General features: G+C 38.1%; 1 protein-coding gene across 4 annotated transcripts in view; it reads right to left on the reverse strand.

The window, feature by feature from the left end:
- The window catches only part of LOC131438980 (protein unc-79 homolog), a 676107-nt gene that overhangs the window by 182642 nt on the left and 466118 nt on the right, over nucleotides 1–27347 (reverse strand). For 3 of the 4 annotated variants that reach the window (XM_058609433.1, XM_058609434.1, XM_058609435.1), the window contains 3 exons: nucleotides 22976–23124; nucleotides 22154–22921; nucleotides 21552–22017 (listed from right to left, as the gene is read on the reverse strand). The exons of the other annotated variant lie outside the window; for it this stretch is intronic. In XM_058609433.1, coding sequence (XP_058465416.1) covers nucleotides 21552–22017; nucleotides 22154–22921; nucleotides 22976–23124 — 1383 coding nt within the window. The remainder of the gene's footprint in view (nucleotides 1–21551; nucleotides 22018–22153; nucleotides 22922–22975; nucleotides 23125–27347) is intronic. 4 annotated transcript variants of the gene reach the window in all.

Raw genomic sequence — 27347 nt, forward strand, 5'->3', positions numbered from 1 at the left:
TAAATAATTCATTAATGTCAACGATTAAAAAGGAAACCCGTAAAAAAATAAACCATTGATTTTACAGCATAAACAATTGATTCGCAATTAGATCTATTGTTTACAATACATTTTATTGTATCTTGACAAGATTTTTTTCGTTCCCAACGATTCAATATATTGTTTCTTCGATTCTACAATTGAATTAATTGTACACGTGGTGTTTCAAACAATATGCAAACTGTACATTTAATATGAGAAAATTTTATGATTTGAATTGTTACGATACTTAACAACCTATACATTCTATTGTAAAAAGCATGTTCACAATTAATTGAATAGTGTATAACAATACATTAAAATATTGTTCAATGGTCAAAGCAAAATCGTGGAAGGTTTTGTAACAGCAAATCGTATTGTTTTTCTAAAATATTTTTTATTCGGGAAGATCTCACCCGATTTGTCTCTCAGTCTAAAAGCACTATTCACTTCATTTTCTTCCCGCTCCTTTTCAGCAACCCACGGCTACGAATGAAACGAACACATTCACAAAACTTTCATTCGCCAGACATAATCTCTATGATATTTATCACAAAAGCATTTATATTATTTTTTTAAAACACTCTTAACGCAATAGAAACATACTAATTTTTATTGAATAAAACTCATTCACGATCCCAGGACACTTGAAAAGACAAGCCAATACACTTGAAGAGGAATAGGAGAATAAAAAAAATACATGTGCTCTCGACCGCTGTCAGGCACGAACTCTTAAATTTGTATATTCCTAAGTAGTCCACAAACTATGTCGAAGACATTCTTCAAAACAATTCTCACTCCTAGTTATAAATGCTTAGAACTTCATATACTTACTAACGCTACTTATTATGAGATGTGTTTTATCAATCATCTAATAGATCTTGGAACTTTAATACACTTTTCTAAAGAAACCGTCTGACTAAAACTTAATAATTTTGAGTCACAGGACTAATTCTGCATCGAATGATTGTATATTATAAGTCTACACCAGAACTAAAAATTTACTGAAGAGATTCTGGTTCTATCTGTGGTCAGAAGCGAGATAATCGTTCATTGTCCCAATTAGTCGAAAAAACAAATGATCTGGGATACCTTATTGCCGGATTCCTAATTCACATTCCCTCTACTGTAGGAGACTTCACTGTAAAACGTTCGGTCTTCAGAGCCTCTAAATTCGTATTTCAAAGTGATTACATGTGCGAGTTGTGTAAGATCAAGTAGATAACTCAATTTAATGTTATAATGTTTGAATGCTACAGCTTTGGATATTGGAAGGACAAAGAGACCACTTTTATACTGTGCTCAAATAGTCACACTGCCATTCATGGTGGATGCGGAATGGAAGCGACGCAACGAGTGTGCATTGACAGAAACTACCTGCATACAACTTTGTGAAACAACACCGCTTGTCATATAACCGAACATTTTCCATCTCCTTACAGCTAGCACTTACAGCCTATAGCAATCGCAAAAACTTCACATTCCAAATCACCTAAGTTCGAAACCGGATTCTCTCCGCGGTAGTGTGGAGGATTGCATGAAATCTTTTTTCTTGCTTGCGAGTAATATCGCCTAAATGTATACTATCCCGGACCTGTGTTGGCTGTTCTATTTTTAGATTATGCTCGTGACGTGTCACTTCGAGAAAATCTACATCATATTAAGTTTTCAATGTGCTTTCACTGAGAGCAAAACTAGTTTCCAATTTGATGTCACACAGCATTTTTTTTTTGCTTTCAATTTTGATTTTTTCACCGTTAAAACGACCAAAACGATAGCAAATTAAGGTGACCGTGGACAGAAGCCAAGGAAAATAAATGTAAAAGTATTGGTGAAACAATACTTTTTCATTTAGTAATAGTATTTGTGAGTAGAGAGGAATGAAATAATAATATTTGTGTGCTGAAATGAATACAGTTGCCAGAACAAAGTGTAAACATTGAAACTATTCAAATCACCTAGCAGAACAGAGTGGACTTATCTCATCTTATTGCTCATTCTGGAGTTAACAAATAGCAATCATGAGAACAAAGAATATAATGATTGTGCCGATGAAGATAGTTTACTGCTTGCCTTCGCTTGGTTCTTGGCATTTTTCTTACATTTCAAAGTAAAAAGGAAGCTGTTACATTGATGAATTAAGAAGAGTAACACGAATTCAGAACAAACTCTGCTGCAATGGCTTTTTATATTAATTTTAATTTTTGAATATGAAGCTCCCATGTTCAAAAAATACAAACCAACAAATTCCACATTTTCCATTTTGTCGACAACATCATCGTTTTCGGATAGGAAAGCAACCTTACCCATAGAACAGTCAAGTGGCACTTGACGAGAGGGCTTGATGAAAAAATCGGTTATTTGCTCTGAAAAGATTTATGCAAATTGAAGATATAATTTCATATATTGACGAAAATATTTTAGAACTTTACCTATTGATACCATATTATTGGATCCAGTACAGTTTCTAAATTTCGTGGTATTGTTTTGAACCGGTACTTCTGGCAGTTCTTCCACTGTTTGAACTGATAAGTCCCGCACATACTCACTGCCCAAAACACACTCTATCAACGTATTCTACCTATTTTCTACTGATTTTTGCGAATGAGCGCTGCTTTCCTCTTCTTAGATGGACGAGGCATTTTGAAAGATTCCAATACTTGAACTGCTTGTTTATTTTTTGCATTCCATAGCGACGGTAAATAAGACAACAAGGTTGCGGATAACTTGGAGGGGAAGCAATGTTTGAAATAGAAATAAGAGAAATGTTATAGTTTTGTTTTAAAAAATATTGAAATTTTAGGTGGTGACGTACGAAAGTAGTTTTGATCCGTAATTTTATCAATATCAATGTGCGACTAATTGAATATAATGCAATTTTTAGTGCATTACAAGGTTTTTTTCTCTAATTATGTATGGCATCACTGCCAATATAAAAGGGTGGTATTACCAATACTAAAGCAGACCGGCAAACTTTTTATCGTGGATTTTTGGAAAATTTTCAAAACCAGAACTGTGAGTTATTCAAAGTGTTTATAATAAAATGTTTAGATCAGAGGATAAGTTTACCGGTGAAGAACAACTCAAAAGAGTTTCATAAAGCTTACTTATGTCACAGAGCTATAATCAGCAGTTGAAATCTTGAGGTGAGTGAAAAAAGATAACATTCTAAGATGAAACCTTCTAATAAAGGTCCGAAAAAGTTTTGCACAAATCATTCTTCAGAGTTGATAATTTATCATAAACATATATCAATACGATGAGTGATTATGTCACCAAATTGCAGTAGCAATTCTACGCAACATAGTTACCCCTACGCGTAGAAAAAATGTGTTTCATGGTTTGTTTACATCTAGAGCTGGGCAAAATAGCGGAAGGTGGAGTGGGAGGGTAGGTGGTTTCTTGGTTGCCATTTGTGGCTCGCTTCCATGGTCACCTTAAGTAATCGATATATACGAACAGCAGAACATCAAATTGAGTTTTCTTTTTAATCTCACACTCTACTCGGGTAGGTCTCAGCAAGCGGGCATATTAGGTTTTGCACGATGACGACACAAATGAACTGTCGATGAATCAAGTTCATCTTTGACAGTTGCCGTGTACTTGTTTTGTTTTGCGACTGCAAGTTAAAAATTGAAAAAATGACGAAAAAGTGCCTGTTAAAAACGTATTCCACAGTGAAAATAACTAAAAAGATTGCCCTGTATGTGTTTCCAGCATCAAGGAGCGATATATGTATGAATCTGTTGAGTGTCAGGCGACTTGCAATTTTTACATTCGAACGATGAACTTCTGATGAACTTTTAAACTGTAAACAAGTACACGCCGACTGTCACAAAAAGTTCATTCTGTTCATTTTTGTGAGGTTATGTCATGTTCGTGCAAAACCTAATTCATGAACTAATGAACGAACGAAGCAGCTCTCCTTGCTTGGGTTGCGCTGTGAATTCTACCTGACAAACGAATGTGTGTGAATAGCACAGATGGTGAAACCCTTTTGTTCATATTCGTTGCTTCAATTTGCAATCCCTGCTGAAGAGTATGATCGGTTAAATAATTTTGAATCATTTTGATCAAATAAATAGGAAACTGGAAATCAGACATTTTTGCTATTAAACATTTGTGCCAAATACTGTCTAATGCTTTTTCTATGTCTAGAAGAGCAACTCCAGGATAACCCAAAAGATTTATTTGCTTTTATCAAGTTCGTTACTCTGACAAGTTGATGAGCAGTTGATGTTCATGACGCAATCCAAACTGCTTTGGTAAAAAATTGAATTCTCACTTATGTAAGACATCATTCTCAACAAGATAATTTTTTCAAAAAGTTTACTGATAGAAGAAAGTAAGCTAATTGGTCGATAACGTGATGTTTTTGCTGGGTTTTTATCAGGTTTGAAAATAGGAATTACTTTAGCGTTTTCCATCTTTTTGGGAAATAAGCTAATGAAAAACACTTGTTGAAAATTTTAACCAAGGGTCTCAAGGCAACATCGGGAAGATTTTTAGTAAGAATATTTAAGATTCCATCATTACCAGAAGTCTTCATGTTTCTAAGTTTCCTAATAATTGACTTAATTTCATCAAAATTCGTCTCAATAATGTCATCTTGTAATAACACTTGAGTTGAAATATGATCATATTTCAGTGATTCTTCAATTTGAATAGGACTCACAATGTTCAAATTAAAATTGTGGACACTCTCGACCTGCTGAGCAAGTTTTTGAGCTTTTTCGCCATTTGTACGAAGTATTTGATTTCCTTCCTTGAGAGCAGGAATTGGTTTCTAAGGTTTCTTAAGAACCTTAGAAAGTTTCCAGAAAGGTTTAGAATATGGTTTAATTTGTTCAACTTCTTCAGCGAAATTTTCATTTCGCAAAAGAGTAAATCTTTGTTTAATTTTTTTTTGTAAATCTTTAACTATGTTTTGCCTTTCTCATATAGAAAGGTTATGCAATCACTTTAAAAACCGACCAGTGAAAATTGGCCCGGAGGGCCAAGTGTCATAAACAATTCGACTCAGTTCATCGAGCTGAGCAATGTCTCTGTGTGTGTGTGTGTGTGTGTGTGTGTGTGTGTGTGTGTGTGTGTGTGTGTGTGTGTGTGTGTGTGTGTATGTGTTTGTGTATGTGTCAAATAATTTCACTAGGTTTTCTCGGAGATGGCTGAACCGATTTTGACAAACTAGGATTCAAATGAAAGGTCTCATGGTCCCATAAGGAATTCCTGAATTTCATCTGGATCCGACTTTCGGTTCCGCAATCATAGGGTAAAGTGTGTTCAATATCGTACACCGTCACTTAAACCGGCGAAACAAAATACGTGAAAATTTTTCTAAACTGGTCTCAAAACTACACAAATCGATAGTCATTATCAGTAGGCAACTAAACAAACCGATTCCGGCTATTCTGGTTCCCGGTATCCGGTTCCGGAAGTACCGGAAATAGTGGTCATATATACCAAAATGGATCTCACTCACTTTTCTCAGCGATGGTTTGACCGATTTCCACAAACTTAGATTCTAATCAAAGGTCTTCCGGTCCCATACGGAATTCCTGAATTTCATCCGGATCCGACTTCCGGTTCTGGAATTATAGGCTAAAGTGTGTTCAATATTGTACACCGTCACTTAAACCGGCGAAACAAAAAACGTGAAAATTTTTCTAAACTGGTCTCAAAACTACACAAATCGATAGTCATTATCAGGAAGCAACTAAACAAACCTATTTCGGCTATCCTGGTTCCCGGTATCCGGTTCCGGAAGTACCGGAAATAGTGGTCATATATACCAAAATGGATCTCACTCACTTTTCTCAGCGATGGTTTGACCGATTTCCATAAACTTAGATTCAAATGAAAGGTCTTCCGATCCTATACGAAATTCCCGAATTTCGTCCGGATCCGACTTCCGAATCCGGAGTTATAGGGTGCGTACTAGAAGAGTTTGTGTGTCATGTTAGTTGGTGGCCGTACGAACCGACTTTGATTATACCGGTTCTCGGGTTCCGGTGCCGGAAGTGCATATAATATTGAACCCATTTCGTTCTCCTAAGGATGGCTTACGCAATCAAAGCACTGTTTTATTCTGTATGTTATGCATAAACCATCACTTGGTTTCTTTTAAAAATCGAAGAGAAAATTTTTGAATAGAATACCACATTATTATATGTACATGAGAAAGGCATCATGACACCACTAGGTGGATTAAAACAGGTTTTTCATAGCAGGATCACGAGAACGTTGATATTATCGTCGACGAACATTCTTCAACCGAATGAACAGTTGAAGATTGTCATCGATGATAGGAGAATTTAATTTAGTTTGAGCTTTGGGAACTGAAGGATTTCTAGCTTCGATAATGTAATGATTCAAATTATCAATTGCTGTGTCGATGTCCGCAGAATTTTCTAAAATAGTTTCATGAGCCACATGATTTTCAATGTGAGATCTGTAATCCAACCAATTAGCTCTATGATAGTTGAATATAGAACTAATTGGATTAATTATAGCTTCGTTGGAAAGTCTGAATGTTACAGGAAGATGATCTGAGTCAAAGTCAGCATGTGTAATCGGTTCACTACAAATGTGACTTTGATCCGTTAGAACCAGATCAATTGTAGACGGGTTTTTCACGGAAGAGAGACAAGTAGGATTACTGGGATGAAGAACTGTGAAGTAACCAGCTGAGAGTGGATTATGAAGTATTTTACCATTACTGTTATTTTGCCTACAATTCCATTGGACATGCTTAGCGTTTAAGTCCCCTATTACGAAAAATTTCGGTCGATATCTTGTGAGTTTTTGCAAATCGCCTTTAAAGAAATTCAATTGTTCGCCGGTGCATTGGGATGGCAAATATGCTCCAGCGATGAAATACATTCCATGAACGGTTTCAACTTCGTTTCCCAAGCTTTCAAAAACTTTAGTATTGAAAGAAGGTAAAATTCGATGTTTAATTTGGCGTTGGACAAAAATGGCAACTCCACCACCCATTCCAGTATATCTGTCAAATCGATGGAACACACCCGAATATACGGACAATTCCGAATATCAGAGCGATTATCAAACAAACGCGAAGGAAAGCGAACGATGACCATTGGCGTTCGTTGCATTTTTGATATACGAGCAACACTGATAAATAATAATAATTGGTGATTGCTAACGTGGTAGAAAATAACCCGTGCTCGACTTTTAAGTCCCAGTAAAACGTGTCTACTAAGCTTGGAAGTTGAGCGCTAACTGATATTGATCATGTTGTTTGGACATGCTTGGAGTATCGGGATGTCAGATCTCAACTAATAAATGCCTTGCGTACCCAAAGTAGAATATCTAATGTCGACTATGTAAATCGCGACATTTTTGCTTGTCGTGACCTTACATGAAACTTGTTTATCGTTTCGTTAAGACCATTGGAGTTCTAATTTAATTGTTATTCCATATTTCATGTTAGACTCCTTCATCTTACATGAGTTCAACCAGTAGCAAGATATCTTACATTGAATAAAAGTAAAGAACTGATACAAACAAACATGAAATAGTTATAAGATCATGTAGAAAATAAATGTGTTTTGAATCTTAAATTTGATTCATAATAGCAAATCGTTTGATAAAATAGCTTCGAAAAGTACACACACACACACATACAGATATTTTCCGATCTCGTCGAACTGAGTCGAATGTTATATAACACTATGGGTCTCCGATTCTCCGTTCGAAAGTCGGGTTTTCCAGCAATTCTAATACATTTCTATATGAGAAAGGCAAAACAGTGTTTAGATTAACTAATGAGTACCGACATATTAATATGGTTTTTAAGGAAAGTAGTAGTAATATGCTTTAATAAATACTAACCGTTGTGACTGTATCCCAAATGTATTAGGTTCAAAGTACTATGTATTGCGAATTCTACGGCGAAGATAATCTTATGTATATAGCCTTATGAAATGGACGTATTTATGAAAAAAATATAATAAATCATATTATATCCTATTATCAAACACAAAATGATATAATATACAACCAAATTAAAATCCCTTAGAGGGCGGGTCGGGTCTAATACTTTGGAAAAATCATTTAGTTTTTCTTTGTATTTAATTATAGTAAAACAATTCAAAAATATTCTGTGAAATTTTCAAGTATATCGGAACAAAACTCAGAAAGTTATGGGTCTTCATCTTTGCTTATCTCATACTGTGAAGAAGTAAGAACTCGGCACACAGGCCCAAGACTTCTGATTGGATTAACTTAAAAACTTAACAAAACATTCTTGAAATGTTTCATTACAACATATTATAAAAGAAAATATATGATTTTTTGAAAATGTTAGACCCTACGACATCCCTTGAGTAATAAATTGTTTCCATTGATTATATAAACAAAAAACTTTAAACGCGTTTTTCTCGAAAGCAGGTTTTAAAGTCCGTGTCCATCGTCATTCAAAAACTACTGCACCATTTGTTTTTTTTCAAATTTTGCACACACTTTGTACATATAAAAAACCAGACCCCAAAGTTTTCCTTTTCGTTGCTTGTTACTTTGGGGAGGTATTCCAGATACAAAAAATCAAAAAGAAACGTCGTGGTCTAGAAAAAGTTTCTGATCTAACTATGCTGCTTTGATTTGTTCACTTCTGATTAGTCTGCGCTGAGATAAACGGCTGCTCGGCCATCCATGGAAGTTGACCATCAATATCAACTTCCCTCTCTGAGCAGCCTAGATAGCCGTGTAGTGTCGGTAGCGGTTTCTCAACTGGCTAAGAATAACACTACGGTCCTGTACCGGTGGTATAAGTCCACCAAACAGGTAAGCCGTGTGGCATCCGGCGGAATTATTTTTTACCAAGAATTGATCCACTGGTTTCCTGTCCATGTCGTAAAAGGCCACAGAAATAGGAACGTCTAAGTCAAGGTGTATTACCCTGCCGACGACTGAATGGCTGCAGGAGGTTAAACAATGAAGTCGTGAATGGAATATCTTTCGGTTTTCCCTTACTGTGTTAAGCGAAGCTCTGGCACAGTGGACGACTTCTTTCTTCGCAACTCGTGGGATTGAAATGATTAAAACATTTAAAAAAATCATTACATGATTCGCTATAGGCGATTAGAGGCCAATATATTTTGTTTCTTCTAGTTGTTGTACGATAAGTGCTGGAGATGGAGTGCTCATTACTCTAATTGATAATGGTTAGAGTGGCACAAATCAATCTTCAGCATAAACGTACAGCAACTATAAATCTATCCAGACTTCCGCAAGAAGGTAAAGCTTCTACAGTTTTGGTTCAAGAACCATATTTCCAAAAGGGAAACTTCTACGTTGTAAAATTGTTAAACCCAGTCTTTATTGCCTTCAACAAGAACGGTATGACTAATCCACGTGAAATGCCTCGAGCATGCATACCTGCAAATAGTGCTCTCGATGTTTCTCTCATATCGGAGCTCACAACTCGGGATATTTGTGCTGTCACAGTTGGTATGACTATTGATGGCATAGACAGAAAATATGTTTATTGTTCTATCTTCGCCAAGCGATGACTTCAAAAAGGATTTATCATTCTGCTGCAAGAGTGATTTACCGCTTGTAATCGGTAGTGACATAAATGCTCACCATATCATTTGGGGCAGCACAGATATAAATTCGAGAGGTTATGATATGATGGAATCTGTGAGCAGTACAAACCTGCACATAGTCAATGCAGGAAACCGTCCTACTTTTGCGAGATCTGGAAGAGAGGAGGTTTTGGACGTAACTCTCTGCTCTGATAGAATTGTGCATGAGTTGGTGAATTGACTCGTCTCCGATTAGGTCGAACCTTCGTTGTTTGATCATAAGTACATCTTCTTTGATCGTTCAAACGTTAAATTTGATATTATTACATATCGTAATCCCAAATCTACAAACTGGGACCTCTATGAAGAGGGCTTGACGATTAGATTTTACGGATACCATTCAACAAATGAAACCCCAATTGATTGGAAAAATGTTGTCGACGAGACAACCTTACTCATAGTTGCAGCATATGAAGAGGCTTGTCCACTTCGGATTGTGCGAGCTACTAGAGCAATTCCTTGGTGGAATGCTGAACTTGCTAGACTAAGGAAACTATGCAGAAGAGCTTGGAACCACCGACGCAGAGATGGGTCAAAGGCATTCGTGTCGGCTCGAAGGGCTTACAAAAATGCTCTCCGATTGTCTGAGCGAAGTGGTTGGAAAAACCTCTGCACAATTGTCTCTAGTCTCAACGAGGCTAGCAGATTAAATAAGTTACTTTCGAAGTTTTAAGAACTTCAGATGGTGAACACTTGTCTGATGAAGGGATGTACTTCACTATCTTTTTAACACTCACTTTCCAGGATGAGCCATCATCGACAGCTCTTCCCGAGACTATTTCAGGTAGTTACGATTCTTGGGCCCTTGCTCGAAGCGTTGTGACGATTGAATCGGTCAAATGGGCAGTTGAGAGTTTTGCTCCATACAAGTCTCCTGGAAAGGATGGAGTTTTCCCAGTGTTACCGCAAAAAGGGTATGAACATGTTTTGAAGAAAATACTTACTTTTAGTCTTGCGACAGGATATATTCCAAGAGCCTGGCAGGAAATAATAGTCGAATTTATTCCCAAAGGCGGTCGCGACACTTATGAGGAAGCGAAGAGTTTCAGGCCTATCAGTCTTAGCTCATTTCTTCTTAAAACAGTGGAACGCATAGTCGATCACTATATCCGGAATGTTAATCTGGGCGTGTATCCGCTACATGGAATGCAACATGCTTACCAGCGTGGAAAGTCCACTACAACCCTGTTACATGATGTTGTGTACAACATCGGAAAAGCTTTCTTTCTTGGGAGTTTTCCTAGATATTGAAGGTGCCTCTGATAACGTGTCTTTCAGTTCAATTCTGGAAGCAGTCCGTGGTCATGGCATACCTTCAAGTATCACAAATTGGATACACTCAATGCTTAGCAATCGACTTCTTTGTTCATCGCTTCGGCAAGCAAAGATTAGAAAGCTGGGTGTCCTCTAGGTGGTGTACTATCCTCACTTTTATGGAACCTAGTCGCTGATGGTTTGTTAAGGAAACTCAATAACCTTGGATTTCCGACTTATGGTTTTGCCGACGATTATCATATATTTATGACCGGTATAAGCATTTACACTCTCTTTGATTTAATGCAGCAAGCCCTGCGATCTGTTGAACAATGGTGTTGTCAGGTTGGATTATCTGTAAATCTGGGCAAAACATCTATGGTGCTTTTCACTCATCGTAGGATAATCACAGGAGCTCGTCCGTTACAGTTCTTCGGTTCAGAGGTCACTGTGGTCAATCAAGTTAAATACGTCGGGGTTATTCTTGACTCAAAACTGAATTGGTCTGCTCACATTAAGTGCAGGATTAAGAGAGTTTGCATGGCTTTCGGCCAATGCAGACGAGCTTTTGGAAAATCATGGGGACTCAAACCCAGATATATTCATTGGATCTACGCAACTATTGTTAGACCAATTTTAGCATATGGATGTCTTATATGGTGGCAGAAAGGAGAAGTCGCAACAGTTCAGTCAAAGCAAAATCATCTCCAAAGAATGGTCCTAATGGCCATGATAGGAGCATTGACGACAACTCCTACTGCTTATCTAGTGGCGCTACTGTGCATTAAACCACTACATGTGTTCCTAAAACAAGAAGCATTATCTTGTGCATACCGTCTTAAGGTTACCGGGCTTTGGAACAGTAACCCATTAGATTATGCTACCAGCCACACTAGCTTGTGGTCTCAAATGGCTACGTGGGATGAGTATTTACTCGCTGCTAGTGACCTAACTCTCACATGCAGTTTTCCTTTCAAAACATTCAATGTCGAACTCAAATCGAAGATCTCAGCATTTAAAATGCTGTGTACTTCTTATTGATACCCGGCCATTCTAGTATTACTGGAAATGAATGGGCTGATGAGTTGGCTAGAGCTGGTGCAACGAATGATTTCGTTTTTCCTGAACCAGCTCTACCACTTTCAACTAGTTGGATAAAGCACAAGATTCGTTCTTGGGCTGCATCCACACATGCCAGCTACTGGCGCAGTTTGCAATCTTGCGCTCAGACAATAGCATTTTTACCAGATTTAAATCTGAAAATGTCAAAGTGTCTACTGCATTTCTCCAAGCATCATTGCAGTGTTCTGGTCAGAGATCTGACTGGACATTGCAAACTCAATTATCACATGGCAACTATTCAACGTGCTGAGTATTGTTTTTGTGATTTGTGTGAATGCGATTATGGTACTTCATATCATATGATATGTAACTGTCCCGCATTGACGCAGCTACATATCCGGGTTTTTGGTTCTCCATACATGGTTGAGTGTGTGTATGCTGAGCTAAAATTGAAGGATATTCTCTCATTTCTCACCCAATGTGGTAAGGAGCTATAGTCAGAAGGGTTCATCGTTCTTCCTGGAGCGAATGAATCCTTTCTGTATTAACCTTAAATAGGGTTTAGCAGATTGTTTGGCATCCTTTAGGGGGTACCGAATTTACTTCTGCTCGTACATACTGCTAATCGTTCTGCATTCTTCCGGGAGTGCAGAATGGTGTCGCTTTTGAAAGATCTCTAAATCCTCTCGAGGGTTGGAGGTTTTATTAACAGCAGACTGTTCGGGACCTCGTAGAGGCTCAGAATTTACTTCTGCTTCCACTAAATGTGATCCCCAGCAGATTGGTCAGCATCCCTTAGGGGTGCAGAATTTACTTCTGCTTTTATGTGTTTTTGTGTCGTCAATTTTTCCCATCCTCCTAGTCCAACCCCTACCATTTCCTTTCAATCCTTCCCTCTTATATATCGGGAAAATGATGCTAAAAACAAATTGATGGCAAGGCACAAATCTCCAAATATCAAGGGAAACGTGCCATTTGAGCCAATTTGTTCTGATTCCTGAGATACAGTGGACACCGCAAATCATGATTTGTGCGAAGCGTCCTCCAAAATACCTCTTCACCGATTTATTTCTTAATATTGTTCCACAAAAAAAATTAAAAAAACGTTGTTCGAATGATGCTATTTATCATGCAAAATATTCGAATTTATTTTTTTGAACGATAATTCTGAAAAAAAATCTCAAAAATGATGATTTTTTCATCATTTATACCCTACCCCCTTAAAAAAATTATGCCATTGGATCGGTGTGTTAATTTAAACATGAGCATTTTTGGATTGGGAGATGTATAATGAGAAATTTCTTCAGCCTTGAAAGAAATTTTAATTGACTTCTAATACTAGTTAAAATAAAGCAAAATTGCACGAATTTACAAAAGTCGTGGTTGTTGATTTTGAAGTTGAATGTAGCAGGAAATTAAAACCAAATTTTGAACAAATACTTTTTGCACTTCAGGGCACTTTGTGCTAGATAGTATTGCTATTTGTAGTTCCAAAGAAATGCAAAATTTTCAAAATAATTTCAGAATATCTGATTGCATTTTGCCGGAAAATTTAAAGAACGAAAGGAAAAGTCTTCTTTGTCTTCCTATGAACGCGAGTGTATGTAAGATTCAGTATAACTACGAAACAACTAAACGAATCGCCTAGAAGTATCGAGTGAGCCGTAAGAAAGAGAAACAGTGGTATGGGTGAACATTTTTCGCTCTCTTACACAAGGACAGTCATTCCAATGAAATAACCAAGCTCGCGCTTCCTCATATTTACATGAATATAACCAACCCATACACAACCTGACAGAAATGAGCCTGTTTCATATGTGTTCCACTAAATTCAGGACGGCGCTAGTGTACCTAAACAATACGGGTGCAATGAATTACGAAACAAAAAGATTACAGGAGAAACCAGTGCTTCATTACGTTATTTACGGTCACTGTGTATGCGTCCAGCAACATATTTAAAAGGAGCGTAATTTTCATATTGTGACTCACGCAAGAACTCCTGAATCATTCGTATCCGAGCAGTCGTCCGCGATACACTTATTGTTTTTTCGCTCCGTATCAGGACGGTATTAATTACAAAATCTCGAGTGCGAAGGTGTTTCCCTAGCAAGGGCTAGCGGAAACATTTCTATTGTGAGATCTTTCTTAGATCTAATAAGTGATCGGCAGTGATACACACCGGCAGCAGATAGTTGTGTGCTTCAGCGTTTCTACCTGTCGCTTCAATAGCATCGGCACCAGCAGTGGTTGATTCATCAAGGTCACGCGAGGGAAACAATCGAAGCGAACTCATCTATCGGCTCAACAAACCATACCGGTGAACTAGTTTTTTCCTTATTTTTATCTTTCTATTTCTTACTACCCTATCTATTTGCTTTATTTTTCTTGTTGTTGTGGGAGATATGTCTTCCGATGGGGGGAACCCCGGGGAAAATGATGATGTACCTGTAAATGTGGAACGGTTATATGAATATCACATCTGACATGGATATCCCCGCCACCCCTTTGGAAAAACCACCCCTCCGTCGGAAGGTCTATCAGGATGACGGATCGGATGGCCCGTAGGTGGTATCCTTCCGGCCCATAGCTAAATCTCTTAGAGCCCTTAATATAGCTCGAGATCTGACTAAGCGTTACTCGGCAGTGAAACACATTGACAAGGTGTCCCCAAATAAACTGCGCGTTGTAGTGACTGATCTGAAACAAGAAAACGATATTGCTAGCAATGAGATCTTCATGAGGGAGTATCGCGTCTACGTACCTTCTCGGATGGTGGAAATCGACGGTATGGTTCGCGATGAGAGTTTAACGATTGAAGATCTAATGAAGGATGGGATTGGCCGCTTCAAGAATGCCGATCTTCAACCAGTGAAGATATTGGAGTGCAAGCAATTTAGAGTGCACTCTAAATCGACACAAGATAGGAAGTACTACCAATCAGACTCTTTTCGTGTAACATTCGCCGGTTCTGTTCTTCCGAATTACGTTTTAGTAGGAGGGGTTCGTCTACCTGTCCAGTTGTCTGTACCGAGGGTAATGCACTGTTTGAACTGCAAAAAGATGGGACATACGGCACCAATGGACACGGGGATGACTCCTGCAGGAAAACGATCGAAAAGTGTATTTACTGTGGCGAGAATCCGCATGATCAAGCTCAAGCGAACCGTAAGGGAGCATTGCAAACGATATTACGCGGAAATTCTTAAACGAGCCACTCCCCCTACCCCTGACAATCCGTTTGCTCTTTAGTGGACTGGATATTAACAGCTTTCAATATAACTGATCCTCTTAAAAGTATTCTAACGACTTTATTACCAACAGTAAGAACATTTCTAAAACAGTTGACAGAACAATGGCCCCTCCTTGCAGCGATCGTATCTATCGATGGCTGAACTACCTACAGAAATCGAGAGTATGATCACTATACTCCAGTGGAATTGCAGAAGTATCATCCCAAAACTAGATTCCTTCAAATTTTTGATAAATTCTTGTAACTGCGATGTATTTTCATTGTGTGAAACATGGTTTACATTAAATATAAACTTTAACTTCCACAATTTCAACATTATACAACTGGATCGAGAAGACTCGTATGGAGGGGTACTTTTAGGGATCAAAAAGTGCTATTCATTTTATCGAATTCGAAACCTCCTCTCGATCCCGGGCATTGAAGTTGTTGCTTGCTAAATCAGAATTAGAGCAAAGATCTTTGTATAGCTTCTATCTACATACCTCCCAGAGTCTCGATAGGGCATCGACGACTTGCAGACCCCGCGGTTTTTTTTAGGGGACTTTAACTCGCATGGTTCGGGGTGGGGTTGCCTATATGATGATAACCGTCCTTCGTTAATTTATGATCTGTGCGACAACTTCAATATGACAATTTTAAATACGGGTGAAATGACACGCAATCCAAGACCACCAGCCCGCCCTAGTGCGCTGGACTTATCTCTTTGCTCGGCCTCACTACAGCTAGATTGCAAGTGGAAGTTAATTTCTGATCCCCACGGTAGTGATCACTTACCTATTTTGCTTTCAATATCCACTGGTGCACAAACACCGACATCAGTCGATATGACATATGATCTCACGAAAATCATCGACTGGAATTCCTATTCGATCGCGATATCCCAAGCTCTCGAAACGAAACAACCAGATTCGCTATAAGAAGAATACAAATCCCTAGCTGACTTGATCCTTAGCGCCGCGCTTCAAGCCCAGACCAAACGATTACCCAAAACTACAATCACTACGCGACCTTCAACCCCATGGTGGGACAAATAATGCTCATAAATGTATAGAATTAAGTCATCCGCGTATAAAAGATTCGGTAACAGTGGAAATCGCGAAGACTACGAAAAATACGCATCGTTAGAAAATACTATGAAAAATCTGATCGAAGCGAAAAAACGGGGCTACTGGCGTCGGTTCGTCAATGGCTATCTAGGGAAACATCGATGACCACTTTGTGGAATACAGCCCGTCGTATGAGAAACGCAACCAGTAATAACGAATCCGTAGAATATTCAAATGGCTGGATATTTGATTTCGCCAAGAAAGTTTGCCCGGATTTTGATCGTGAACCAAACACCTATCGCGCCGCGCCCACCCGATGTACTGGTAACTATACCCCATTTTCGATGACGAAGTTCTCTCTTGCCCTATTATCATGTAATAACAATGCACATGGATGCGATAGAATCAAATTCAACTTCCTTAAAAATCTTCGAGATTTCGCGAAAAAGCGTCTGTTGAACTTATTCAACAAATTTGTCGAACAAAACTTTGTCCCCCAAGACTGGAGACAAGTGAAAGTTATTGCTATTCAGAAACCGGGTAAACCAGCTTCCGACCACAGCTCGTATCGGCCGATTGAATGCTTTCCTGTTTTCGAAAACTGTTGGAAAAAATGATTCTGTTTCGTCTCGACAAATTGATGGAAACAAATGGCTTGCTTTCAGATACACAATTTGGCTTCCGTAAAGGCAAAGGATCGAACGATTGCCTTGCGCTCCTTACCACAGAAATTCAAATGGCATTTGCTCGCAAGAAGCAAATGGCATCAGTATTCCAGATATGAAGGGGGCTTTTGATTCAGTTTCCATTAAAATTCTTTCGGAGAAGCAGCACAAGCATGGTCTTTCCCCACTTTTAAACAACTTTTTACACAACTTATTGCCTGAAAAGTGCATGATTTTTACACATGGAGACTTGACAATATCACGAATTAGCTATATGGGCCTTTCCCAGGGCTCATGCCTCAGCCCCCTTCTTTACAACATCGATGAATGTCTTGAAAACTCTTGCACGATAAGGCAACTTGCAGATGATGGCGTAGTATCTATTACAGTAGCCAAGTCTACAGACCTGCAACGACCATTACAAACTACCTTGGACACTTTGTCTACATGGGCTCTACAGATGGTTATTGAATTCTCCACGGAGAAAACTGAGCTGGTAGTGTTTTCAAAGAAGCATGAACCTGCACAACTACAGCTTCATCTAATGGATCAACCCATAGCTCAGGTTTTCACATTCAAGTATCTCGGGGTCTGGTTCGATTCCAAAGGTACCTGGGGATGTCACATTAGGTATCTGAAACGAAAATGCCAAAAAAGAATCAACTTTCTTCGTACAGTACCCGGAATTTGATGGGGAGCTCACCCAACAGATCTAATAAGGCTGTACCAAACAACGATATTATCAGTTATGGAGTATGGATGTTTCTGTTTGCGTTCCTCCGCGAAAATACATTTCATCAAGCTGGAGAGAGTATAGTATCGTTATTTGCGTATAGCCTTAGGTTGTATGCATTCCACTCATACGAGGAATCTCGAGGTTCTGGCGGGAATTCTACCGTTGACGAACCATTTTTGGGATCTCTCATATCGACAGCTCATTCGATGTAGTGTCTTAAATCCGTCGGCTATCGATAACTTTGAACGGCTAGTCGAGCTTAATTCTCAGACCCGATTTATGACATTGTACTTTGATTTCATGTCACATAACAATAATTCTTCTTCATACAATCCTCACAGTGTTCATTTCTTTGACACTTCTAATTCTACTGTGTTCTTCGACACATTCATGAAAGAAAATATTTGTGGAATTCCGGATCCCGTACGCCCTCGAGTGATCCCAAATATTTTTAATGACAAATTTAGCGAAGTCGACTGTAATAAAATGGTTTATACTGACGGATCACATCTCGGCGGGACCACTGGCTTGGGTATATTTAATGAAAATTTCACCGCCTTTTATAAACTCAGTGATCCAGCTTCAGTTTACGTCGCAGAACTAGCTGCAATTCAGTATACCCTTGAGATCATTGAAACTTTGTCCAGAGACCATTACTTCATTGTATCGGTCAGTCTTAGCTCTATCGAGGATATTCGCTCAGTGAAGCCTGGAAAGTACTCGCCGTATTTCCTGGGGAAAATACGGGAACAACTGAGTGCTTCATCTGAAAAATCATACTGGATTACCTTGGTGTGAGTCCCATCACATTGTTTCGTAAGGGGTAATGAGATGGCGGACTCACTGGCCAAGGCGGGCGCATTACAAGGTGAAACCTATGAAAGACCAATCTGCTTCAATGAATTTTTCAGTCGTTCTCGTCAAGAGGCACTCGTCAGCTGGAAAACCTCCTGGAATGATGGATATCTAGGACGGTGGTTACATTCCATTATACAGCAGGTATCGACGAAAGCTTGGTTCAGAGTGTTGGATGTGAACCGGGACTTTATTCGCACAATGTCAAGACTTATGTCCAACTACTCTTCGCTCAAAGCGCATCTTCATCGTGTTGGCCTTAGTGAGAGTAATCTTTGCGTTTGCGGAGACGGTTATCATGACATCGAGCATGTTGTTTGGGTGTGCTCCGAGTATTGCGACGTCAGACTCCAGCTAATTGATTCCCTTCGGGCTCGAGGTAGACCACCTTATGTTCCAGTCCGTGATGTTTTGGCAATCTGAGATCTTCTTTACATGACCTACCTCTATAACTTCCTCAAAGCTATAAACGTGCAAATCTACTGCTCTCTATTTCTCTTTCTTTCTTCTACAGCGGTCCTACCCCAAACGAATTAAACACTGATCAAGCTGAATTGCTGGAAACCATCCATAAATGATACACCAACAAAGCATCCGAGTTTAGTATAGTCTCTTCCTCGTTATAATCTGGAGAACGTCGAGAACTCGGAAATGCAAAGTGTGTTCAAAAGATGCAATGAATGATTTGTAATATCAAAATATGTACAAAATCAATACAGTATAGGTCCCACCCTCCAGACACTCCATTACTGACTCTAGGGGAGAAGGTCGCCCCATAATACGGCTTCCACTCTTTTTGACCTAACAACAAGACAATCCGCCATGTTAAGCTAACGCAAATGAGCCCAATAAAAAATTTTATTTAATAAAAAAAAAGAACTCCTGAATGAAATGCGAATGAAATTGCGAATTTTTCTAACAGCGCTGCATAGCAACAAACTCATCAATAACACAATTCATAAATCTCCAAACATGCGTAGTTGTTAATCTTTCTATCTTTTAATTCATTCTGCCCAACGATTTCTCTTTGTTCTGAAAAGATAACTATTAATAGTAATTGATAGAGTTAGAAATGAAGTGTTTTTTGAAATGTGGTGTGTGCTAAAGAGTACCTAACGTATTAAGTCGTATCAATGAAAACGCAAGGAATTAGTAGCCATTTGTAGGAGTATTTGTTATCATTGGATGATCTTCTAACGCCTCGGATAAAGATAAGGCAACCATATATTTAATCTTGGTTTGGAAATTAGTAGTATTGTTCTTCAAGATTCAGTAGAATACATTACTTCACATTCATTGTTCACTGAAATGTGATGAACTACTTTTAAACCTTCTAATGATGAAAAAAGAAAAATTATACTTATACCAAACCATAGCAACTTATCATCATAATTATTTTATCAAAGTCAAGAAATGCTAGCAAAATTTATTTTACTTTTTTAAATATAAAATTTTAAACCGCAGATTATCGAAAAACATATACGTTATTTCCAAATATTATTCTATTTACGACGCTATTGTGGAACCAGAGAACCAAAACTTTTACATATATTCTCGATGTATGGGAGCTGTCAAGTTGTCCACGGACTGAATATAACACGCCGTGAAGCATGTATACTCATGTTCACTGTTTTGTTTATTCAAGCCCTGTTGCTGAACATATTTGCGATGGCATGTACCAAAACCTATGTTGTTACGTTAGACACAACAAGAAATTCACTACTTTTATCACTTTTCACTCTCCCAGAGGGTAAATTGCGCTCTATAGTGAAGTAATTGATAAAAATGAATAAACTAAGGTTTGAGGTTTTGTATCACGCAAAAAGTTTGTTCTCATTAAGAGACTGCTGCTCCCGACGATTGAAGTCCAAATGAAAGCACGACTTGAGCGTTTGAGGTTTTGAACCACACAAAAAGTATGTGAATATGTCATAACAAATATGATCACCTATACTAAATACAAGAGGTGGTTCGAATCAAGCAATCAACCTATGAATGCGCAATGTAAAGGATTCATAACTACTTTGCGCAATACTCTTGTTTACAATTTTGAAAAGGAATTTTTGGGAAATAATCCTGGAATAGTTTGTACTTGAACCGTGAGGTCTACGCAATTGCTAAAATTGCTATTAGTAAATTGTTTTCGTTGGAAGATAAACTGCAAGTGGTAAGTTTTCTACCTGTTATACGTGCATAAGTGACATTAGAAGAAGATGATGACGAGGTCGATCTACCTGTCAATAAATTGTTTTCGTTAGAATACGAATTGGCAGGCGAACCCGTTTTTTGTTTTAAATTAAGAGAAATAAGTGCCTTAGAAGAATTAGGCGTGGCATTTGTAACGGTTTTTTGATTTTCAGGTATGTTCTGTAAATTTAAGGTCGTTGATTTGACTTGTTGTCTAAGTGAACGAGCGTTTAATTCAGGAAGAATCTCGTAAATATTGTTAGACGGCATAGAATCAACGGAAGGAAAATCCGTTCGTTGTCTTTTATTTTTACATTCAGATTCTATTAGATCGTGAATGTTATTAGAAAAATGTTGAATAACGGATTGTGATTTATTCCGTATTGAATTATTTTTAGCCTTAGGCTTGTTGCCTTTCCGGTTGGACGCAGGCATTTTTGAAATGAATGAAATTTTAAATTAAATTAACTAGGCCAAACTAGTCTTCGATTAGACTCCTAGTATGGAAAAGTCTTGATAAAGACTGATTAGTTCGAAGAATAGTTCTATGAATAGCTAGCCTTAAAAAAGGCTGATTAATTTCTTAGTCACTCTAATATCACTCTTTGTATCACTTAGTCACTCTAATATCACTCTTTGTATAGCCTTGAGAAAGGCTGACTAATTGTTAGTCTTTAAAAAAGACTGTTAGTGATTCAGGTAGCCTTGAATCAATGAAACTCTAGGTAGCCAGAAAAAATTTCCCGGAGCCAAGAGCTATACGCGTGCGGTGCGAACGACTGTTCAACACCGACTGCAAAAAAAAGTTGTTTCCATTGTTAGTCTCGGGACTTATTGATCCATGTGTTAAGTTATCTCAACAAATCATCTTACCTGTTTCTTTGTTTTTAAACTGCACCAAGCATGCCTTTCCGACTGAAACATCTTTTGATTTACAGGTTGCTAGAGCCATACTCTGTGTGACCACAACAGCTTTTTGTACATTCGCTGGAGGATTCAATATTGCTTGTACTTTTGGTTGCCCTAGCATTGACGAAGTTACCATCATTCTGACACCTTCTTGTACTGAGCATTTTGCAAGTGTTGCTGACGACAGTTTATGTGTACTAACTTCGTTCGTGCTAGAATCTATAACTGCTTTATCACTGCCACTACTAGCTGATAGGAATGTTTGCACATTTTTTGATAGTTCTTTTTCTTTCGATGTAATTGTTGATAATGTGACCTCCGAAATTGCTAAATTTTCTGATGTTACGTGTGTCGTTAGCTTGCGTTTGACGATTTCCGGATTGATTGTAGCACACATTTCGTCAAAATGGACAGTATCATCTAATGATTCCTGTTAAAAAAAATGAATGAAGATTAGGCACTATTGAAAGCACTAGACTATGACAATAAATGTTAACACAATGCAAAACGGATGTTACGATATTTCTGAAGAAAAACTAATTCTTTTTTTCTGTATAAGTACGTACCGGAGCACTACTTCCTTGCAATGTACTATCAGAAAGATCACTTTCTGGTATAGCAACTAGTTCAGACTCTGTGTCGTCAACTTCTAGACTTGAGTCGGGATATTTTCTGTATCCTAAATGATTTGTCTTCAGTGTTTTGTGCTGTGTTGAGAGCCCGACCACATGAGATGGGCCTTCTGAAAGAAATAAGGGACTCGGAGGTGGCGTTTCCAGTAGTTTATCATCCTGTTCAGTTTCTAATGAAGGCTGACTCATATCTCTTGATCTGGCTGATTGCACATCCATTACTACCGTGGCTGGTATTCTTCGACATTGATGAAAATGGGAGTCTAATGAATTAATTATTATTCGTATCAAATTTTGAATTTGGTCTGCATAGGGCGGTAGATTGTATTGATACTTGTATAATATGACCAACAATGAAATCATCCAGTTACGTCTGGCGTGACCCTCAATGAACCATAGAGAAAAATTGTAAGCTACACTGGGCATCATATCACTCTCCGTTTGTAGTAGTCCATTGCCTTGATTATTTGCATATAATAGAATTTGTATAACATTAGGTAACAACAACCAGCCCATTAAGTGGTTTTGGTCAAGTACTTGAGGTAAACTAGACATAAATGAGTAGAACACTGCGGATAAGCGTAATCTTGAAGGAGGAATGTGAAATATTTTCTCTGCTTGATTATAGCCTAATAAAAGATATAGATGCCGAAGGACTATAGTTTGTTGTTTTAATATTGGTTTATCGTCCGTTGGGTAAGCCTATGCAAAGAATAGGGATACATAACTAAATAACAAGACTTTAAAATATCTTACCAAATCAACTCGCGACATAAATTGCATTAGCAAAAACACCAACAAATGGATAGTTTCTTTATCGGATTCTTCTAAATCTATTATTCTGTATAAACATCCGGATTGAGTAAAATCGTCTCCTGTTCCACTGATTGAATGAATGTGTCCATCTACAAAAGAAAGGTAGAGAAAATTTCATATAAATATTCATTTGCTGAATAATGTATATTTCCTTATGAAATAAACGTATTTATGAAAAATAACTATTCCTAATCCACCTAGTGGTGTGACAGTGCCTTTCTCTTTCATGGAGACAGCCTCATTAAAATATTGTTTGCTTTTTGCCTTTCTCATATAGAAAAGCTAAGCAATCACTGTGAAAACCGATTTTTTAACCGAGGCCCGGAGGGCCGAATGTCTATACCATTCGACTCAGTTCGACGAACTGAGCAAATGTCTGTGTGTGTCCGTCCATGTATGTATGTGTGTATGTATGTAACAAAAATATGTACTCACTTTTCTCGGAGATGGCTGAACTGATTTTCACAAACTGAGATTCAAATAAAAGGTATCATGGTCCCATAGTCTGCTATTGAATTTCATCCCGATCCGACTTCCGGTTCCGGAGATATAGGATGATATGTACCAAAAAAATGAAAAAAAATATGCACTTACTTTTCTCGGAGATGGCTGAACCGATTCTCACAAACTAAGATTCAAACAAAAGGTCTTATTGTCCCATAGCCTGCTATTCAATTTCATTCGTATCTGTCTTCCGATTCCGGAGTTACAGAGTAATATGTGAAAATTAGAGAAAAATGTGCTCTCAATTTTCTCTGAAACAGCTCAACCGATTTTCACAAACTAAGTTTCAAATAAAAGGTCGTATAGTTTCCTAAAAATTTCTAGAACATTTTATCCAGATCCGACTTCCGGTTCCGGAACTAAAGCGTGATAAGTAGAATTAAAGCTCATATTATCTTTAAGGCTACTGTGAAATTTCATCCGGATCCGACTCCCGGTTCCGCAGTTGCAGGACGATGAGTATCGGATCGCCATATAGAAGTTTTCAGATCGCCATATAGAATGGCCATATATACCACACCGAAAGAAGAAGAAAACACAAAAGTACGGGTGTGTAATGTCAGAGACATAACTGGATGTCGTGAATACGAATATGACACGCTTTACTTATACCGAATTCGAATTGGTAGTTGATCGATTGTTTGAATTGTGCATCTTCCCCCTCTTTCATTACTAGAATTGTAAACGATGCGCCTAGACTAAATTACAGATTAGTTACATTAAACATTCTGAAACGCAATTAAATATTATGAAATAAGCAGTATAGTTCTTTATAATAAAATAATGGTGGCTTTGAAAAGAACCTTTTATGAAAGCGTTCGTGATGGAGAGTGACGAGTTGATTTCGAATTTCGATGGATACCGTTGACCTTCAGGCTATTGTCCGTGGGTGTGATACTGATATGGTTTGTGTAGGTATAGCGTTCACAACCGATTACGATCTTCCAGTAAAGGAAACTTCAAGTTGCTGGATTGAACAATGATACAATAGGCCTGTGATATGAAAAGTATGAAATATATCTACGGCTTTCTACATTGATGTTCCTAGCAAAACCAAGATCGATACATGTGCCTCCAAGCGTAGTAGCTTGTGAAGGATCAGATTCCATATCCAGCTTCATATACTTGTTCAAGAAATCAATAAATTTAATATTCTCTTGTTTTGAGGCATCTATATTGAAACCCCCACAACGATCATCGGTGTAACTTTACGAGAATATAAAAATAAAGTACGTGTGATGAAAAATTGCTTCTCTTTGTAAGTTGTATCTGGCGAAATATATAGAACAACTAATAGTGTTTTTATACCATTTAGCATAATATCGATTGTACATGTGTCGCCGAAATTGTCAGCCAACAACAAATTTTCATCATATTGCTCACTAAGTTGGTCGAGTTTATGAACAGTAGCAATCAAAGACGCAGTGTCCTTTAGGTAAATGGCAACAACACCAGCTCTACAATTAGAACGTTTATATTCGGCGATGCAATTATAGTCTGTTATACTCACTGCAGAACAATTGTCCAACAAAGTTTCACTAAATGCTAAAATATCTACTTTGGTTAGTATATTGTCAGTGAAAATATCTGAAGCATGAGCATTTAAGCTTTGAACATTGAAACTGATTAAGCTTAAACCTTGATTTGTCATAGCGATAAAATCCAACAGTGCGTCACTGATTGTGGATAGTTTATGACTGGATAGTCGGTTAACCTCTGTTCTCAGTTCCGTCATTCTGGGCGAATCACTACCCTTTGAGTGCCAAAATTTGACGATACTCTTTGTTTCGCCATGAACGATTTTTCGCCATGAATAAAAAATGGGTTGTATGAGGTAAAGTAAAGTAAATTCCGCATAATTCTTTAGGAGTATTATGATGGTTTTAAAAAAAAAACCGAATAGAAGTCTGGAATAGAGAACTGGACCCTGAATTCAAGACCTAAATTAAGATCCAATAACAGACTCAGAATCCAGTTTCAATTCTAGAACTGCAATTTCGAAACTCAAATCAGTTCCGGAATACAGTTCCAGAATCCAGTTCCAGCACGCATTGATGGCCAGCAAGCGAATGAGAGATGCGACCTGAGCGTTTGAGGTTCTAACCACGCAGAAGGTGCATTCTCCGGAGCTGCTGGTTGAAAGTTTAACTCCCGCGATGCCAGTCCTCTCGCCTCGATGGCCAGCAAGCGAATGAGAGATGCGACCTGAGCGTTTGAGGTTTTAACCACGCAGAAGGTGCATTCTCCGGCGCTGCTGGTTGAAAGTTTAACTCCCGCGATGCCAGTCCTCTCGCCTCGATGGCTAGCAAGCAAATGAGAGATGCGACCTGAGCGTTTGAGGTTTTAACCACGCAGAAGGTGCATTCTCCGGCGCTGCTGGTTGAAAGTTTAACTCCCGCGATGCCAGTCCTCTCGCCTCGATGGCCAGCAAGCGAATGAGAGATGCGACCTGAGCGTTTGAGGTTTTAACCACGCATTCTCCGTCGCTGCTGATTTATGATTCCACTCCCACGACGTCTGCTTCCACCGAACGCACGAAACAAAATGATCGATTTTCGACGACGGGCCCCTCTTTTATACGCACTCAGTTGAATATATGTGCCTGACTACCTCAAAATCGTCGTCCTTGCGCGAAAAACCCAAGCGAAAGTAAAGAGTTTTCCGCGTTGTTTTCAAATTTTAAGAAAACATTATTTTTGAGTTGTTTGTGGTTATCGCACACTGTTCAAAATATTGTCCTAAATTCCTGATCATATTTTTGATGAAATGGTGAAAGAATTATGTTGCTACCATTAATACAAGTCGAGATATTCACGATTAAGTTCTGCCCATTCTTCCATATGGCTAATTTTGAAAAGGCACCCCATAGTAAAGTAAGTCGTATTCACGACAAAACAAACGATGCGTGCTTTGTTCTATTTCGTACACGTTATGAAGAAATCGATGTCTACGGATGCCTGCTACTAGTGCGTAATATTGGTAAAAGACGGCGCTGCGGTTGATAAAAATTATAGCTATTTTATGATCAGTACGACCGAAAGAATAAACGAATGTCAACGAATTCAAAATTTATTTGACAAAATATGAAATTTTCACATTCGGTAGTGCAGTAATACCGTTCCGGTGGTGTAGTGATGTCAATAATAATAATTAAAATAGTAATCCTACCACATGTTTTATTCTGATGATTCATGTTGTTTAGCTTGACTTACATATGCAGAAGTAACAGAACCGCAGGCTCGCTTCGTTAGATTTCGTTTAATTGATTTAATCATATAATATGAATATGAATAGAGCATGAGATAGTAAGTATAGGTTTAGCTAGGTTCCAAACTGTTCTAATTTTTAGGCCATATTTGTTGCTGTCAAATAAACCAATTTCGGCTATTCCGGTCATCTGAATCCGGTTTCGGATGAATTGGAAATGGTGATTGAAAACTGCAAAAGGGTTTCACTCACTTTACTTCAAGATGGCCAAATAGATGTTCACAAATTAATAGGTTCAAAGGAAAAGTTTCATATGGAATTCCTAAATTTGTTGTGGATAGTACTTCCAGTTTCGGAACTACTTGGTAAACAAGATTTGTAGAGTTTATTAGATTAAGTCCGGACAAATTTTCCTATTTCTATTCAATGAACAGTTTTTGCGAATTCCACTGTGATATTTTTGATGTAATGAGTAATATGAGAAAGGCATAATTACACCACTAGGTGGATTAAAACAGGGTTTTGTTAAGATGCTTTCTGACACTAATCTGACACATTCGACAAAAACATGCTTCAGCGTTTATGTCACATATATATTCGG

Source organism: Malaya genurostris, chromosome 3 (assembly GCF_030247185.1).
Source record: "Malaya genurostris strain Urasoe2022 chromosome 3, Malgen_1.1, whole genome shotgun sequence".
In the NCBI taxonomy this organism is placed as follows: Eukaryota; Metazoa; Arthropoda; class Insecta; order Diptera; family Culicidae; genus Malaya; species Malaya genurostris.